Source organism: Oncorhynchus mykiss, chromosome 6, assembly GCF_013265735.2.
Source record: "Oncorhynchus mykiss isolate Arlee chromosome 6, USDA_OmykA_1.1, whole genome shotgun sequence".
NCBI lineage: Eukaryota > Metazoa > Chordata > Actinopteri > Salmoniformes > Salmonidae > Oncorhynchus > Oncorhynchus mykiss.
The window spans coordinates 63,680,957-63,699,737 of record NC_048570.1 but is presented as its reverse complement, the minus strand read 5'-3'; the positions used below and the strand labels follow the sequence as shown (position 1 = coordinate 63,699,737).

The 18,781-nt window shown below is 43.4% G+C and overlaps 1 protein-coding gene across 6 annotated transcripts; it reads right to left on the bottom strand.

Annotated features, from left to right (window-relative positions):
- Positions 1 to 622: 622 nt before the first annotated feature.
- On the bottom strand, positions 623 to 15,675 carry golm2 (golgi membrane protein 2). 6 transcript variants are annotated; one of them, XM_036980678.1, is made up of 10 exons: positions 14,182 to 15,675; positions 6,346 to 6,400; positions 5,895 to 5,997; positions 5,621 to 5,711; positions 5,271 to 5,376; positions 5,076 to 5,159; positions 4,664 to 4,954; positions 3,921 to 4,067; positions 3,016 to 3,102; positions 623 to 2,116 (listed from the first exon to the last, which is right to left on the bottom strand). In XM_036980678.1, exons 1-10 carry the CDS (start codon positions 14,506 to 14,508, stop codon positions 2,040 to 2,042), a joined length of 1,368 nt encoding a protein of 455 aa, XP_036836573.1. In that variant the 5' UTR covers positions 14,509 to 15,675; the 3' UTR covers positions 623 to 2,039. The 6 variants fall into 6 exon arrangements, with proteins under 6 accessions (XP_036836573.1, XP_036836577.1, XP_036836571.1 ...); XM_036980682.1 differs by lacking the exon at positions 3,016 to 3,102 and adding an exon at positions 3,765 to 3,809 and having other exon boundaries at positions 14,182 to 15,674; XM_036980676.1 differs by having other exon boundaries at positions 2,935 to 3,102; positions 14,182 to 15,674.
- Positions 15,676 to 18,781: the final 3,106 nt, after the last annotated feature.

Sequence of the window (18,781 nt, the reverse complement as noted above, 5' to 3'; positions counted from 1 at the left end):
AGCATGGGAGACCGTGTTTAAACCCTTTACAATAAAGATCTGTGAAGTTATTATCAAATTATCTTTGAAAGACAGGGTCCTGAAAAGGGGACATTTCTTTTTTTGCTGAGTTTAGTGTATACACTCGGTATCCAAAACATTAAGAACACCAGCTCTTTCCATAACAGACTGACCCGGCGAAAGCTATGATCCCTTATGTCACTTGTTAAATTAATTTCAATCACTGAAGATGAATGGGAGGAGACAGGTTAAAGAAGGATTTTTAAGGCTTGAGACATGGATTGTGTATGGGCAAGGCAAAAACATTTAAGTGCCTTTGCACGTGGTATGGTAGTAAAACCAGGCGCAACGGTTTGTGTCAAGAACTGCAACGCTGATGGGATTCACACTCAACAGTTTCCAGTGTGTATCAAGAATGGTCAACCACCCAAATGACATCCAACCAACTTGACAACTGTGGGAAACATTGGAGTCAATATGGGCCAGCATCCCTGCCACAATCACATGCAGTTTTCCCATTGCCAGTCAGTCACCTTTTCAGGTAAAGTACAGTTCACATGCACATTCTCAAGAGGTTAGAGAACAAAATATATATTTTTAACAAATCATGGATCAAAAGGCATTCAGGGGGAAACAGAAACAATTGTTTAATTACTTGTATCAATAATGACCACTTATTTATTCTTCAGTATGAAATTATAAATTACCCCCAAGATCAGTGATACCAACAGCTTTTAGTAATCCCCAGCAGATCAGTAACACGTTGGAATTTGAGGGAAACCTTAGCTGGGGACAAGTTCACTGGTTCCACAGTTATCTATTAGCATCTATTCAGTTTTGTAACAATTAACTACCCAAATATCTTAATTACATTATGATCTTGAAAAAACAAATCAGCAGCGTACATTCAATATGCCGACCTTCCATATGAGAAAAAAAATCTAACTTTTAAACAAAACTGATTATGCTTATTATTTAAAGGAAGAATAGTCCTTTGAGTCCTACAGTTAAAATAGGAACAATTCAAATATGTACATCTATGCCTACTGTAGTCCATTCATAATAGCAGGACAGATGTGCATTTAGTCTTCCACAGGATTCCTAATTCTAAACTGGTCTAAGTATTGCCTCCAGCTTCAAGACGTTCTTCAGGTTGATTAATAAAAATTACATGCATTAATAACAGCATAATTGTAAGACAGAATGAGCACTTGAGTGTTATGTCTGACAGAAATAAGGTGAACAAATAGGTTTAAGAAGCCATGAGAAGTCCTTGGCATAAGCGCTGCGTTGGTTGGCGCCGCTGTGTTTGAAGTGTGGGCGTCCATACAAGAGTCCAACAATTAGAAAGTGCCAAAGAAACTGTCCTGTCAAATTCATTGACACAGTTTGGAGCAATAGTTCAGTTATTTTTCTTTATCAAGCAACAGTTGTCCCACATCAAAAGGGAAACATTCCTTTTTTAGGTAAAGACAAGTCAAATTAAAGTTGACAGCTTCAAACAATATGCCATGCCTGCCAGTCTAGGTGATCTGGTCAGCAACAGAGTCATCCAAGACAGTGAGGTTCTGGCCCAAACTGGCTCTTCCAGACCACTTCAGTCTATTCTTGCAGCTGACAGTTCATTCAAAGTAGTAAACAAAACAAAAGCCTTCATAAATCGGTCATGGGAAGAAAAAAAAAATGTATACTGTATAGCACTCTGGTACATTATATCAATGTAATCGCTAAGGAATTCTAATACCAAATAAGTTATAAAACAAATATAGTTGCAAGTCAACAGCTGCACAGAATGATATTATCATGAATTGTTTTATAGATTCAATGATACATGGTTTTAGGTCAAACTGCTTCATGGAATAATAATCTGTAATCGTGTCTTCAGAATTGTCCATCGCCATAAGAGACACAGCTAAAAACATCTTCGTGATTTCAACCAGTCCCAAGAATGACATCCGTAGCATAATTGAAACAATGCGGAGGAATAAACGCTTTCGTTTGAATTTTCTATCCCAGATCCTAGAGCAAGTGGACAAGGTTTACAGAATGTCGATGGCTTGACGTCTCTTCCCATAGTCCACTGCCCGGTCTCCCTGCATGTCTCGATCTTCATCATCTGAAAGGAGATTGACGACAGAACAAATCAGGGAGTAGTCATCTCTCATCCCTAAATTACATCTGCTAGATAGATTTCAAAGGAAATCCCAGAAGATTATCATTAGGAATACTCCATAGAAGAGCAACATACTGTACATATTAGTCTGGTCCCATATTGGCCATATAATTCCTAACACTACTTTTATCACAGCCTGTTCAATGGCAGGGACAACAATAGCGGTTATAAAATGTCAATATCAAGTGGTTCAATGACTAAGGACCTATATGGATCTACCTGGTCCATTAAAAAAAGTATAACACAAAATACTTCACAACCTAACCTGTCGCGGAGAAATGAATGACAGCCGTACAATAATGATAAGACAAGAACGCACATGCATTTAAAACGTCAAGTACTACTCACACACAGCATCTACTAATCTACTACAGGGGTACACAGATGACCAGTGGGCACAAACAGGTGGTGGAGCACAGATAGTGGGGAAGCGCACGGCTGGATGAGGCATGCAGACAGTGGAGTGGAGTCACTGAGGGGGAGAAGCGCCCCCACCCACATGTAGAGGTATAGGGTTTGATTGTGGTATACAATGATGGGAGGCTTGCCCTCCAGCCTAAAATGACCCACTGAACTGGCCTCAGGCTTAGACCCTGAGGGGCGGTTGGTTATGGATGTTCCTGAGACAGGAATGGTGGGTAACTCAGGGTGCTGTGAGCTCTGGCCGAGCTGGTGGTACTCAGTCTAATGCAGGGACAGCAGGAGTGGAGGAGGGAGAAATGGTGATACAGCTGGACTTGAAGACCCCTGGCCTGGCTCACCTTGGACGTCTTCCTCCCCACCATCACCATCCTCTTCCTCATTGTAGGCCAGCTCGGCCTGCTTGTCCGCCTCGTACTCACCCACGTTCCCATCGTCCCCATTGTAGTCCGCCAGCTTAGAGCCGTGCTGCGGATCTACAGGGGACTCGTTCTCATCAAAGAAACGGCCTGTAGAGGCAGAGAAGGGCCCCATCAGGAAGGGAGGGAAGCAAAGAGATTGTGATAGAGTCAGAAGAGAAAGGATGGAGAGAGGGAATGAAAGAGAGGATGAAACTAAAAAAAACAGAGGGGATGAAGGAGGTGGTGATTGGTTGGACAGTAAAGGTATGAGAGGGAGGCATAGTGTATATGTTTAAGGGGATTTTTGGGAAGACAAAAAGAGTAATTGGCAATGAAGTGATATGTGTAAAGAAACTTGGAGGAAAGCATGTGTGTGAAGTGTGAAGATGAAGCAAGGAGAGGGGAAGCTGGCAGGGCAGCTGGTTGGGGTATTGTTTGGAGAGTAGGCAGCGAAGGGAGGGAGGGAGCAGAGCTGAAGCCAGGCAGGCAGCAGGAAGGAACACCCTGAGACCCTTGAAGTCAGGCGGCCTCTCCCACTGTGTGTGCACTCTGGCATCTGGCCATCTCTTTCAGTTTGTGGCGACAGCACCTCTAATATGTATTACTTCATGAGCAGTGTTGAGGAAGGTTTGTTAAAACCCTGATAGCTAGGGAAGGCAACCGCTTATAGTAGACCCAACGCAGCCTTGAGAAAGAAAACTCTAGATAGGGCTCAGACTGTAGAATGCGTTCGAAAATAGCTTATGTAATTGTAAAGGTTATGTTGTAACCTTGACACATCTGCAAGAGAAGCTCTTCTTACTGGGACGCTGCAGCTAAAGGTCAGAGGAAAGACACAACCACAGTCACCATGTGTCACATCTCCTGTGTACTGAGAGGTATTCAGTCTCCCCCACCCATCCCCACCAGCCTTTGGAGGCACTCACTCTGTCTGTGACGCAGGGGCTCAGCAGGCTTGGGGTCTCTGGCATGCCGAGGTTCTATAGGGTTGGGCACCTGGGCGGGGTTAGGAGGCAGAGGCAGTTCTGCCCCTTTCCTCTGTACACCATCCACTTTCATCACATTGGCAGGAGCTTAAAAGGAGACAGCAAAACAGGTAGCATCAATGATGACTTTTTTTTCTGTTAGAAATATTTCACCTGAAATTTGGTCATCCCTTTTGGGCTTTTCATTTTTAATGTACAGTAGAGAGGCACTCTCTCCTGTAGTACGGAATGTGCTCCTTCACAGAGAGCTAGCCTACAGTCTGAAGGAGCATGTTTTCAATCTCCGGGAGAAAAGGATGAATCACCTTTAAAAAGACAGAGGTTGCCAAACAGAGAGCAGAGCACTGCGCCAACGATATATTTCCCTCCACTTTCTACACAAACATTCCATGAAAAAAAAACTGAACTGAAAACAGGAAGCCAGCATGGCTCACGTTTTATAGCAGCTAGTGGTGGAGTTGGAGAGGCCAGGAGCAGCGGGGCCTCTGCTGCACACAGCCATTAAGAGCCCAGTCAGAGCTGTACCCAGGCCATGGCCTCAGGTCTCGAACTCAATGACAGACACACCATAACATGTCACCCCTAAAGCATTACTGCATAACTGGCTTTGTCTCTGGGCAGCAAAGCTAATAAAGTAAACTGAAAATGCAAACATGTAGTGTGTGAAGTGTGAGCTGACATACCTCGAAGTGGTCTGTGCTGCTCTCCGAACTCATCTGCCTGGATGGCTGCCTTGTTGTCCTCATCAAAGAGGATGGGTCTGTCTGCCACCGCCTGGGGGGGCTGCTGTTGGAGGGCCCCCACTCGTCCCTCCAGCCCCAGCCCTATGACCTTGTCCTGGATCTGGAGCACAGGCCGATCCAGAGAGAGGTCTCGACCAGCCCCCTCACCTGCCCCCATACCGGCCCCCACCTCTCTTAGCCCAGTATCAGGTATCTCTATGTGGTTCTGGGTGATGGCTGGCTTCTTCAGGGCTGGAGAGAATGAGAGGGGAGGAGGAAAGTTCCGGTTGAAATTTGACAATGATATTTTACACTAATCTTACTACCAGAATCGTTATCAAAAGTAGAATAACCAGAGGGAATAAATACTCACCAAATTGCACATCATCTATTTTTCCCACTTCACTGTCCTCAATACCAGGCATTCCAGCATCACTGCCAGGCTTGCCCAAATCTTCTATCCCAGGAGTGAGAGAGAGAAGAATGGATGGGGTGGAGGGAGAGAGGGTGGGTGGGTTAGCTCTGAAACATTAGAGGCAGAATGTATATGAGCTGGTTGTAATGTTACCTTTGAGGTCAGTGTCTCGGTGTGTGGCCACAGTTGGGTGCTCTCCTGCGGTCTCCACCTCAGTCCCTCCTTCTGCAGCTCCAGCCTTCCTGCTATCCAGCACACTCTGCAGAGGGAGGGAGGGACAGAGAAAAAGACAGGGGGGAGAGATGAATACAATCACCTTTACTATCGCTGGGTAAGCAAAAGTCACAATGACTAAGTGCAGAACTGCTGACACCCAGGACAAAGGACATTCCACAGAGTGTATGATCTATGAACACCAACAGGGGGTGGTAGACAACCACTTACATTACGGGGGAAGGAAAGGCAGGGACATCATGACTAGGAGCTCTGACAGAGTGCCTCACCTTTCTCAGCTTCACCACCTCCTCCTCCAGGGTCTTTTTAGCTTCTTCATACTCGTCCATTAGTTGAGTGATTTGACGCCCACACTGCAAACTATCATTCACACAAACAATTGGTTAGACAAAAATCACAGAGAGAAAAGCAATGAAGCTCTTGTCAAAATTCCAACCAATGGCTATATTGGTGCGATAGTCATCATAACCTCAACTTTGCTGTGATTTTGAGAGCCTAGAGCAAAAACATGAAAGATGTGTTGAGAGAGTTCATTCTCTGTACCTCTCATATTCCAACTTCCTCTCCAGGTTGGTGCTGTTCTTCTTCACCTCCCTCAGCTGGATCTCCTGCCTCATAAACTCCTGTTTCAGCTCCTTCAGCTGCTCTACACCCCCCCCCCCCCCAAATAACATAGAATATGAACCCTAAGGTTATAGTGTATGGACAAATGCAATTTCAACATGCACTGATATCAGGCTACAGCTTTAGTGTCGAACAATCATTCAATAAAGAAACTAGGAACGACAACATTGCAAATCTGTTTGCATTAGAGTCCACTTGGCACATGGGGGACTTGAGATGAAACATCTTAACAGCACTAACAGCATTAAGCAAACTGCTGTTACTGCTCCAGGCTCCATCTGTGGTAATACAAGCCCATACTGCTTTCTGCTAGCCTAGCCTTAAGACTCCAACAGAAGTGTGCCCTCTGCTGGACAGTGTCTGCTCTTACCTTTCAGCCTCACAATCTCCGACATCTGTGCTGTGACATCACCCTGCACCTTCATCTGGAAAGGAAAGAAAAGAACATCAGTCTGAGGAAAGGTCACCAGTACACTTTGTTAGCAGAACTCTTTGTGCTCATCTTAATTCCAAACACAACCGGTTTAACAGGACATCTACATTATTACATGGCTGAACTAGCCTAACTGGAAAGATACCATTTTTATACTATGTTCAGATGCAATAGCATTTCAAAATGTCAGCTCGGCAACAGTAGAGATATCTAGCTGCATAAAAAAAGGTTCTGTTGAGTGAAAATGCTGCTTGCAAAACACTCCCATCTCATTCATTGCGTCTGACCCGCCGAGTGACTGGAGGACCACCCGCAGCCAGATATTGAGTCAGATCAGATGGAAGAGATCCTAAAGGACAGCCAGGTTGAGGCAGTCAGAACAGCCCACAGAGCAGCAGCCTTCATTAGATCTCCTCTACCCTTCATAATGAAGCCTGATGGAGAGAGCCCCAGCTATGGCTCACTGTAATAGGAATATTTAAAGATAATAAAGTTCACATTTAGTTTAGAGTGATTAACAATGTTTAGCATAGTTATACATTCTCTTTCTGTAATAGAGAAATGGTTTCTAGTGTTCTGTGATACTTGGGTTGATGTCACTAATCTGGATGCTGTATGTTATGGATTAAACTCAAATCTGTTGATAGCGATTGACGCCAGACTGGAGGTACAAGGACACACGGATTACGATTGTATTCTGTGAAAACACTGATTCTGTAGCAGCTGACCAAGTCCACACCTTTTGTTTTGACTTCCCAATAGCCTCTCAGGATTAAAATAACAGTTGTCTGCTATTCAGGATATAAGGGTCGTCTCAGAGAAGGCCAGTTAGACATTTCTCTGCTTCTGTGTTCGAGGAGTCTCCCTGTTGCAACTTGTAATAAACTGGATTGATTTTCAATCGACTTTGTGACTGCTCTTTTGTTCACCTGGAAATGTATATTACACCCCCAGACCGCTTCGAGTGAAACCACTTTATAATCAGACCAATGCGCTATTGGCCCGTTACACATTATGACACACTGACTGGCTAAGGGGCTACTACATGTATTTTCATACATGTACAAAGACAAAATTCAAACCCAAGTGTTTTTTTGTTCCCTCAACCAGAGGAGAGCGGCTGTGGCTTTGAGGTAGATTTAGGGAGCAGTGGGAGGGGTGCAGGCATTGATCTCAGGGGACTGAGGGGAGGAGGTGAATGTGAAATGCAGCTGGGAGAGAAACAGAGGACTGAAAGCCCATCCCCGGGACACTATTTGTGCATGCTTAGAGGGACAGAGAACGTGAAGAGTCTACATGTCTGGTATCTGTATTCTGCACACTTGTGTGTCCATATACGCACGTTTGACAGACAGGTGTTTGTGTGGCCACGTAGGCGGAGCTGTATAACGTGTATTTATGAATACAGTTACCGTTGTATTGAACATAACAGAACACAGTAAAAAGAGAGGCGAGGCTGAGGCAACATTATGCTACACCAAATAATAGTAGGTATTTGTGTTCTGAGCTCAACATCTGTGGATTTGTTACAAAGGCATTATGAGCTTAACTTATGCATAAATCCTGTGCTCAGTTTCATATTTGTCTAATTCTGCAATGGTTATATTATACACCGTTGCCAGATGTAGCCTATTTCAAAAGGAGACAAAATCCTAATTTGTACAGTTTGCTTTCCTTTGTCCCTTCTTTCCCCTCCCCCTACCTTGACCACCATAAAAGACGGCCCAACGTTGCCCAGTGACCTGAAGAGGGAGCCATCATCGCAGCACTCCTCATTGGCAGTACTCGTCACTGAGGGAGCTACTGCACATGCACAGCCTAATACTTGGCATCCTCTCCTTGGTATCCTATCCTCTACCATGCACAAAGTAAATACATTCACTATATAGAACAATAATACTATTGTATTATACTGTTAGATGCGGCACGTCATCTCTGCAATACCCATCTTTTTGAATATACCAAAGCGTATCTAATTGAAAACACTCAAGCTGTCCAAAATCCAACACAGGCCATATAGGTCCAGTCAGCTCAGTGGCTGAGAGGCCACAGACGGCAGGCGGAGTGAGAATCTGTCAGACGAGAGAGAGCTCTGTCCTCCTGAGCCCCTGACTGATCCAGACAGGCCCCTCTCTGCCCTCCACCCAATTACACCATCTCCCTTGTCTGGGGTCTGACAGTCTCTACAGCCCAGCCAAACGTATAACCACTCAGAATGAGCAACAAAAAAAAAAAACTGTCATAAGTGTAATAAGTGTAAGGACAGGAGATCCCGGCTGCTAAAAACACAGGCAAAGGACCATCAAACCTAGGAGCTTCATAGACCTACTGTATTCTACCACCCTCAATGCATGAAATGAACATCAAAAGACAAAAACATCAAACCCAGCCCGGAGAAACCAAATCGATTTGAGCATGGTGCAAACACCAAGGGGATGCCTGGCTGGGATTACCCTTCCCAGGTGGAAAGTAACCACGTGTCAAAAGAGATCCCTACTTTGTTTGCCTGCCCCATATGTGGAATTCAATACTAGTCTCTCCCAAAGAAGATTCTCTCTGATAGCTCCATTGGCCCAGTCACTAAACATTTTATAGCCGTGTGGAATAGTGCCTGATAATCCTGACTGTCACGTCAGTGTGTTAGGCTGCCATCATGCCTGATATTCCTTATGTGCTCCTTTTTGTTCATTGAAGGGAGTGAAAGGAACCGCTCAATGAGTAAATTAACCGTTATTTATAGGCTAAGGAGGGAATAGTATCCATTCGGGCACCTCTATATGACTGTCCCAGAGACAAACACCTCCCCACAAACGAGATTCACGTCCCCATCAGTTGCCACTAGCCACCAATCAAATCACAGGGGTGGATTCTCCAGTGAGAACCAAGGGCTTGAATCAAATCCACAGAGGGAGGGAATGAGGGGCTCAGGACTTTAATGAGGCAGAATGCACAGAAGGAGTGTCAGTAATTACAGCATCAATGTCAGCCATTGTGGAGATAAAAGCTTTGTGCTGTCACCTTCCCTGCAGAGAGACACCGAGTGGTTCACAGTTTCTCCACCAAATCTGCTGTGTGGAAAATAACAGTGCTCTTTCTTGGCACCCACAAAGTACACTGCAGATGTGATGACGGAAACCAAAACATTAAAGCAAAGCACTTCAAACAATGACATTGTGTTAATTCTCTATCCTTTAGCCCTTTCAGCAGTACTAGAATGAGAGGAGTAATGGCATAACTAGGCTATGCTAATACAGCATGATTACTATGATTATAGTACAATCCAGGTGTGAAAAGCTCTTAGAGACTTACCCAGAAAGGCTCACAGCTGTAATCACTGCCGAAGGTGATTCTAACATGTAGTGACTCGGGGGGTTGAATACTTATCTAATGAAGATATTGTTTTATTACATACATTTTCTACAAAATGTTAGAATTTTTCCTTCCACTTTGACAGAGTACTTTTTGTAGATCGCTGACAAAAAAAAAAAAAAAGGTCAATTAAATCCATTTCAATCCCACCTTATAATAACAAAATGTGGAAAAAGTAAAGGGGTGTGAATACTTACTGAAGGGACTGTATGGGCTAAAGCACCCCATTGTGAAATTATGACTTCACATTCACTGTAAACAATGTAACACACAAATCAGCTACTTTGACCACTTTCCCAAAAAGTTCGACAAAATGTTACAGGGTAAGACATCTTTATCTACTTCTCTGCTACTCAAATCTGTAATCATAATAGAAATATCTTGTCGAGATTTAGCGATACGGCTGTTTTAGTAATTTCGCCAACTTTCCACTGTTGAATTAACTGCCATGGAACTTTTCAGAACTTTCAAATTATAACAATGTGGGAGCACAGTCTTAAGAATGAGAAAATGGATGTTTCTCAATATACACGCTACCGTGCTCCACACTCAAGCTCCGAGTGCATTCTCTGAGGCCGTTCTCGGGTACGTTCTTGTGAGGACGAGAGTGTGGAGAACGGATAAAACATTGCATTTGAGAAGCACTCGCAGTACTTTATAACCTCACGCTGCACCTCCACTAAACCTTCTTCCAGCCAGGACAATGGCAACAATAGAAACGAAACAAGATATACACAAAGCAAACTTTTTTACTTATCAGCTACCTACATGTGAATCATAATAATCTAGCCAGCTAGTTCAACAGGTAACATGACCTAAAACTGTTATGCAAGGTAGGTAGCTAGCTAGCTAAAAATGATTTGTAGCTATCTGGCTAGCTAACAGTAGTAGCTAACCAGTTAGCCCTATTGACATACTATGGGCTTGCAATCTACACACAAACACACACTACAATGAGTGTTGTAGGCAGGTAGACATCCCAAAATTAACACAGCATGTATTTATTAACGTATGAAGATTTAAAAAAAATTGTAGTCAGGCAACATATGAGATGTGAATAAGCAACATTTCATTCCGGTGTATTCTCTCTCGCTTCAGCTCAAATAATGACCGCCATGCATTTCAAGAAATGTTATATTTTTTACGTGGTTGCGTCACATTTCTGTGCATACTTTCTGTTGAAGCTTGCGTCGATGCATGCTTCAAAATATGTACAAACGGAGTAGGCATTCGAGAAGTGCCCCCCGTGCTCCGTTTCACACACATTGACTTGGACTCACCCTCCGACTGCTCGGAGCACGGTAGTATGCATTGAGAGAAACCCAATTAAAATGTAATTAATGACAAATCTAGAACTCATATTTCTATATGAATTTGGTCAGGGTTGCCCAAAAAGTTACATATGCAGCTTTACATTTATTTTAAACTTGAACAATGCCTCCTTGTCTTCTGTACTCTATTATTACAGTTTGCATATACACTGTAGTATTGTGAGAGAGTGGATAAAAGTGTAGTAGGCGAGCCAGTGTAGTTATTTGTAGGGATGCACGATATATCGGTAAGCATATCGGAATCGGCCAATATTAGCTAAAAAATGCTAACACCGGCCCAATGTCTAGTTCAATGCTGATGTTTAAAACCAATGTCAAAGCTGACCTGCATACCAATATAACGTAGATGACGCCACAAAAGCTGAAAAATACTAATAATACTTCCAACAACTAAACAAGTTCAAGTCGAGCAGCCATTTGAAAGAGTACGAAAATTTCAGCGAGACAACTCAAAGGCAAAATTCCTTAACGCCAAGATAATGGAATTAATTGCCCTAGACAATCAACCGTTCTCGGTCGTGGATGATGTTGGCTTTTGCTGACTGGTCGAGCACCGGTACGCACTACCAAGTAGGCAATATTTTTCAGATGTCGCCCTACCGGAGTTACACAGTATTGTTGAAACGCACATCCATGAGCTACTTGCTATGGGCGTCACTGCTATTAGCTTCACGACTGACATTTGGACCAGCAATGATGTCAGCCCCATGAGCATGATGAGTCTGACAGCACAGTGGGTCGACGAGGATTTCATACTGAGGAAAGCTGTATTGCCACCCCAAGAATGTGCTGGTTCTCATAGCACTTATCAGCTAGCTACATTTCAATGGCATTTGAGAACATGAACACACTCCTAGCTCCAATCAAACAACTGACTCGAGAAATAAGATCAACTGCGTTTGCAGCAGACGTGATAGCCTTTGTCATGGCATTGTAACACCTGCTCAACAAAACTGCTGACAGACCGTGGGGTTAAAACTTGCAAGAGGCTGTGAACAAACGATTCGGTGGCATTATCTGAGCCTCTTTACTCTATCGCCACCATGCTCGATGCTAGGTACAAAGACCACTACTTCAATGCAGACAAGAAACAGGGTTTACGTGAAATGTTACAGACAGAGCTGAACAAGGTGGAAACGGATACAGTGACAGTGCGCACCGAGGGAGAGAGGCCACGGACAGACAGAGCTGAAACTTCACTGCTTGACATGTCTGATGAAATCCTGGTTGAGACTGAACAAATGAACAACAAATCATCACATCAAGTAAGTGAAATAAATAGGTGTTGATTATGTTTTACTGGTAATGGAGAAAAATCTAAACACCAACAAAATAACTTTTTGGTCTGTGTGTGTTTCAACTATTTAACTGTACTAGAACGTTTTTTTGGGGGCAAGGAAAATATTGCATATCTGTATGGGCCCGACATTTCATATCTGTGCATCTAGTTATTTGTGAAGAAATATGTGATCTAACTGCCCCACAATCCAAAGTAACAAGGTTGATAGTGTAGTCTATCAAAGCAATCAGACCAATTATTTTACAAAACTTAACTTTGAATATATTTAACTGCTTGGCTTAAAACATTTTAAACTTCTTCCACTACCACAAAAACACTTGTAAAGAGTTAAATTGGTGGGACATGCTTTTGCTTCATGCAAAATTACCATTATTTTATGAGAGAAATAAAGCAATTATCAAATTCTGAAGACTGCTTCTATCTAGCCCATGATGTAGGCCTATAACCTAGCGCACTAAGGTAAGACAGATCGTTCCTCATCAGACAGTCACTGCATCATCATGTGTGCGCCACACAGACACACACAAACCTGCTCTGCCCCTCTACCAGAAAGGAATATTAGAAAGCATTTGCCATTGCCTGCACATAGCCTCTGTCCAGGCGTTTAACATGATCTTTCCCAACTGTCGTTTTTGTTTTTTTATGAGGGGCGCAATAGGGGCATGTTTTATGGGTACATAATCACAATAGGACTACGGTTGACATTGCCCAACCCTAACACTGGTAACATCCTGATACAGGACAAAGAGTAGATTAACGCTGGGAAAAATCTGGGACTGGTCTTACACTACGACATCCCTCATGTTGAACAGAAGATGTTAATTGTGTACAACAGTGAACATTCAGGAAATGAGCTGTAATTTAAAATTACAATCCGGTTTGGGAATGGCTAGCCCACACAATCCGAAGAGCAAACATCCGTGTGGGTACGGCAGAATGCTAATGAAAGGTAGCCCCCCCCCCCCGCAGCTGTTCTCGCCACACCTCCTATGCAATCTGATGAGGCACATAAGCATACATTGAGGTGGTTGGGACAAGGAGGAGGGGAGAGGCAGACTGACTGTAGTAAGTGTAAAGAGGCTGATCCCCAGCCCTGGGCACACAGATGGGCCCCAGCTGGGACTCATAACCCCCATGTCAGCAAGGAGGGAGACTTTACCTCCTGTAAAATGACTAATATAAGCGCACAAATACACACCAATAAACAATTTGCAAATTGCAATGCCAGGTTAGCAGGTGCTATTGTGATGGGGATAAATGAGTTTAGCTGTTACATGATATGGCTTTTGAAATCACCTTTGAGATTCAAAGGATTTGATGCCTATCATAGCTGAAGTAGATAAACAATATTTTAGTTTAAGTGGTCATTTTATGAGTATAACCTAAATTTAAAATGACATCAAGACTCATTCCTTGAGTTGGGAAGTACATTTTTAAAAATGTGTCACTGAGGTACACATCAGTACAACCTAACTCATCTGAGGCTTAGATAACAACAATGCACTGGGCCAACACACTCAACTTTGGCTTGCTTGTATGTGTGTTTTGAGCATTCAAAACGTTGCTGGAGACTGCTCAGTCTTTACCCATGTTGGTAGGTGTCACTAGGTTGACATCACATGTTTAGCCATCCACTGTAATACAATAGGATGCAGGTGCAAGGCTGCTTTCCACCTGTCAAACCTCTGGTACAGTTAGTTAATACGTTTGAGATATGCAGGAACTAGGAAGCATAGGTACTACAGATGGACTTAGTGATCTAGTCCTACCTACCTTTTCATCTGTGCACTTTTTGATGAGTGCTTCACGCGCCTGCAGCTTGCCATCCAGTATGCTGTTATCTCCATCCTTCTGATCGATCTGTTTCCTGTGCGTGTCTACCTGCACCATCAGCTCCGAGTTGCGCTTCTCCAGTCGACTGCGCGCCGCGTCGGTCCGCTTCACCTGTGTCTGCACCTCTGCCAACTCGTCCAACAGGCGCCCTTGCTTGTTGGACACAGTCCAGTAGTTGAAAGACAGTATGGCAATGATCACCATCAATGCGATCAGGATGAAGGACGGGAGACGGCCTCCTCGTCGGTTTGCGCCAAAGCCAACCATTTCAGAATGTATTCGATAACTGATCTAGAAAACTAAATAAGCCTATGCTTCCACTGGTAAACAAATTGGGTAGCTGACATGCCGTTCAATTACGGCAAACATACAGCCACTGAGATGGTCAGTAAAGAAAGCATTTGTAACAAACCCCAAACGAGTTTCTTGCATTAGTTAGCTGCAGGGAATGTGGGGAATAGTTATTCACGCGCCTTCCCTCTTCCGCACAGTTGTCGCCTGTCTTGTTTGCATTCATCCAACGACGCTGTCAGTGGATGAAATGCATCTGCAGCGACGTGGCCTAAATGTAACAGCAAACGTGGACAAACACTAGCCAAGCATGCAAGTGACAAATTATTTAGCTATCTAACGAGTCCGGTGTCAAAATATCTGAACGATTCTGGTAGGCCCTGAATCATTTCAAGATAGATAGAAAAAGTGTATTTATCCACCAAATCGTAAACCTACAGTAGGTAGCTAACGCATTAGCAACCTGACTGCATTAACACAGATTTACCAAACTGGTTTGGCTAGCTGTTTGCACTGAAAGTGCTAGTCAGACACTAGAAAGCAACTATTGCCATCCTAATGATACATCTTGATTATGGATCTTAATTATGTATATAGAAAATACTGTATTCAAACGTTAATCTAGCTAACCTTTATAGCACTATCCAATGCAATTCAACGTAGTCGCTACGCGTTAACTGCTAATCATTGGAGCTACTACGCGAGATAGCAACATAGGATAGCAATACGTTCTTTGTAGCTAGCTACTAGAATCATTGAAATAAGGTTACACGAGGTAAACGATTATTTTAACGATAGATAACAATTTCCCTTACTAGTTTGCGGTCATATTCCTAATCAGATCAGTTTTGTTTTACCCGTCCCGAGCCTGTCTTGTCTGTTGATATGGTTACTTTAGCTACTTCCACCTTGGCTTGGCTGGCATATCCTCTGTTTTTGGTGCCTCTTGACTCGTGGATACGAAACGCAAACGACGTTGAATACAGTGGTTAGCTATATCGTTATAAAAGGTTAGACAGTTAACGTAACATTGACAAAAGACTAGCTAATGTAGACACACAATACAAGCTAGTTAGTCAAACCATCAATTTCAGATTTCTGAAGTGTAACCAAGGCGTGCAAGGTGCATGGTTGGGTTAAAGTGACAGTACAATTATCCAATCATGACATACATCTTGCAATAAAGAACACATTCTATTGGGTAGTTTTTGCAAGTTTGGAAGAACATTGGATGAGAAAAATGACATGGACGGGGTTTTACAGATCATGAGGGGGTGTTGGATTCGGATTTCTAACGCGCTGAAGTTCCGTGTTCGTAGGCAAGGCAGCACACAGTGAACAGAAATATGAGTGAAAATTATCAAAAATGTTGGTGTCTGACTCGGGTGGAAATGTGTGTGTGTGCAGGGCCGATTCCAGGCATAAGCGAAATAAGGGGCCCAACCAATTATTATATATATTTTTTTTTACTCAGTTAGTGTCTCAACTTACTATTAAAGGTGCAATATGCATAAATCATTCCACCATTTCCTGGATGCTAAAATTCTAATAGTTTGCCTAATTTCCGTTTATCACTCACTGTACGTTCTAAACCGCTGTGCAATATCTTTTCAAGTAACCAAAAATACTGTATTTTCAGCTGTTTGAAGAGGTTGTACAAAACCAAAAGTAAACTATGCAAATACCAAACTTAAGCATGGGAAGCATAGAAATAGCACACATAGAGCAGATCTACAGCTTCTTAGACTTGATTTAAATATGAATGACAGATCTATAACTCACATTTCTGTGTTGATTTGGTCAGGTTACCCAAAGTTACATATTGCAGCTTTAAGAATAAGAATTGTAGACTGCACCAGGTGCAATTTCGAAATTTGGTTATGCATTAGCAGTTCTCTTATTATGTCAGTCACTGACAGTCACCCAATTATCCAGATAAAACTTTTTTTTATTGGTATTTAGTCTGACCAGCTATCTAAACTAGTAATCATGGCCGAATACCGACCGTGCACATGCTGCCTCCGACCAATAGGATTCCATGCTTCAAGATTGCTTCAATCACGTGGACTGGGATATGTTCTAGATAGCCTCAGACAACAACATTGATGTATACGCTGATTCGGTGAGCAAGTTTATTAGCAAGTGCATTGGTGATGTTGTACCCACGGTGACTATTAAAACTTTCCCCAACCAGAAACCGTGGATTGATGGCAGCAATCCGCAAAACTGAAAGCGCGAACCACTGCTTTTAATCATGGCAAGGCGACTGGAAACATGGCCGAATACAAACAGTGTAGCTATTCCCTCCGCAAGGCAATCAAACAAGCTTAGCGTCAGTATAGAGACAAAGTAGAGTTGCAATTCAACGGCTTAGACATGAGACGTATGTGACAGGGTCTACAGTCAACCACGGATTACAAAAAGAAAACCAGCCCCGTCGCGAACACCGATGTCTTGACCCCAGACAAACTAAACAACTTATTTGCTCGCTTTGAGGACAATACATTGCCACTGACACGGCCCGCTACCAAAACCTGCGGGCTCTCCTTCACTGCAGCCAACAATAGTAAAACATTTAAACGTGTTAACCCGCGCAAGGCTACCGGCCCAGACGACATCCCTAGCCGCGTCCTCAGAGCATGCGCAGACCAGTTGGCTGGTGTGTTTATGGACATATTCAATCAATCCCTATCCCAGTCTACTGTTCCCACATGATCCAAGAGGGCCACCATTGTTCCTGTTCCCAAGAAAGCTAAGGTAACTGAGATAAACGACTGCTGCCCTGTAGCACTCACTTCCTTCATCATGAAGTGCTTTGAGAGTCTAGTCAAGGATCACATCACCTCTACCCAACCTGACACCATGGATCCACTCCAATTTGCTTACCGCCCCAATAGGTCCACAGACGACGCAATCGCAATCACACTGTACACTGCACACTGCCCTAACCCATCTGGACAAGAGGAATACCTATGTAAGAATGCTGTTCATCGATTACAGCTCAGCATTTAACACCACAGTACCCTCAAAACTCATCATTAAGCCCGAGACCCTGGGTCTCAACCCCGCCCTGTGCGACTGGGTCATGGACTTTCTGACGGGCCACACCCAGGTGGTGAAGGTAGGAAACAACATCTCCACCCCGCTGATTCTCAACACTGGGGCCCCACCAGGGTGCATTCTCAGCCCTCTCCTGTATTCCCTGTTCACCCATGACTGCGTGGCCATGCACGCCTCCAACTCAATCATCAAGTTTGCACAGTGTTAGAATTGATTACCAACAACGACGAGACAGCCTACAGGGAGGAGGTGAGGGCCCTCGGAGTGTGGTGTCAGGAAAATAACCTCACACTCAACATTAACAAAACAAAGGAGATGATCGTGGACTTCAGGAAACAGCAGAGGGAGCACCCCTGTGGTGGAAAGTTAAGTTCCTCGGCGTACACATCATGGACAAACGGAAATGGTCCACCCACACAGACAGCGTGGTGAAGAAGGCGCAACAGCACCTCTTCAACCACAGGAGGCTTAAGAAATTTGGCTTGTCACCAAAAACACTCAAACTTTTACAGATGCACAATCGAGAGCATCCTGTTGGGCTGTATCACTGCCTGGTACTGCTTGGATGTAATACATTTATCACTAGTCACTTTAAACAATGCCACGTTATATAATGTTTACATACCCTACATGACTCATCTCATATGTACAGATGAAGTTGGAAGTTTACATACACATAAGTTGGAGTCATTAAAACTTGTTTTTCAACCACCACAAATTTCTTGTTAACAAACTATAGTTTTGGCAAGTTGGTTAGGACATCTACTTTGTGCATGACACAAGTTATTTTTCCAACAGTTGTTTACAGAAAGATTATTTCACTTATAACTCACTGTATCACAATTCCAGTGGGTCAGAAGTTTACATACACTAAGTTGACTGTGCCTTTAAACAGCTGGAAAATTATGTACTGGCTTTAGAAGCTTCTGATAGGCTAATTGACATAATTTGAGTCAATTGGAGGTGTACCTGTGAATCACTGTATTCTTATCGGCAGACTCAACAGCCTTGGTTTCTCAAATGACTGCCTCGCCTGGTTCACCAACTACTTCTCAGACAAGAGTTCAGTGTGTCAAATTGGAGGGCCTGTTGCCCGGACCTCTGGCAGTCTCTATGGGGGTACCACAGGGTTCAATTCTTGGGCCGACTCTTTTCTCTGTATAAATCAACCATGTCGCTCTTGCTACTT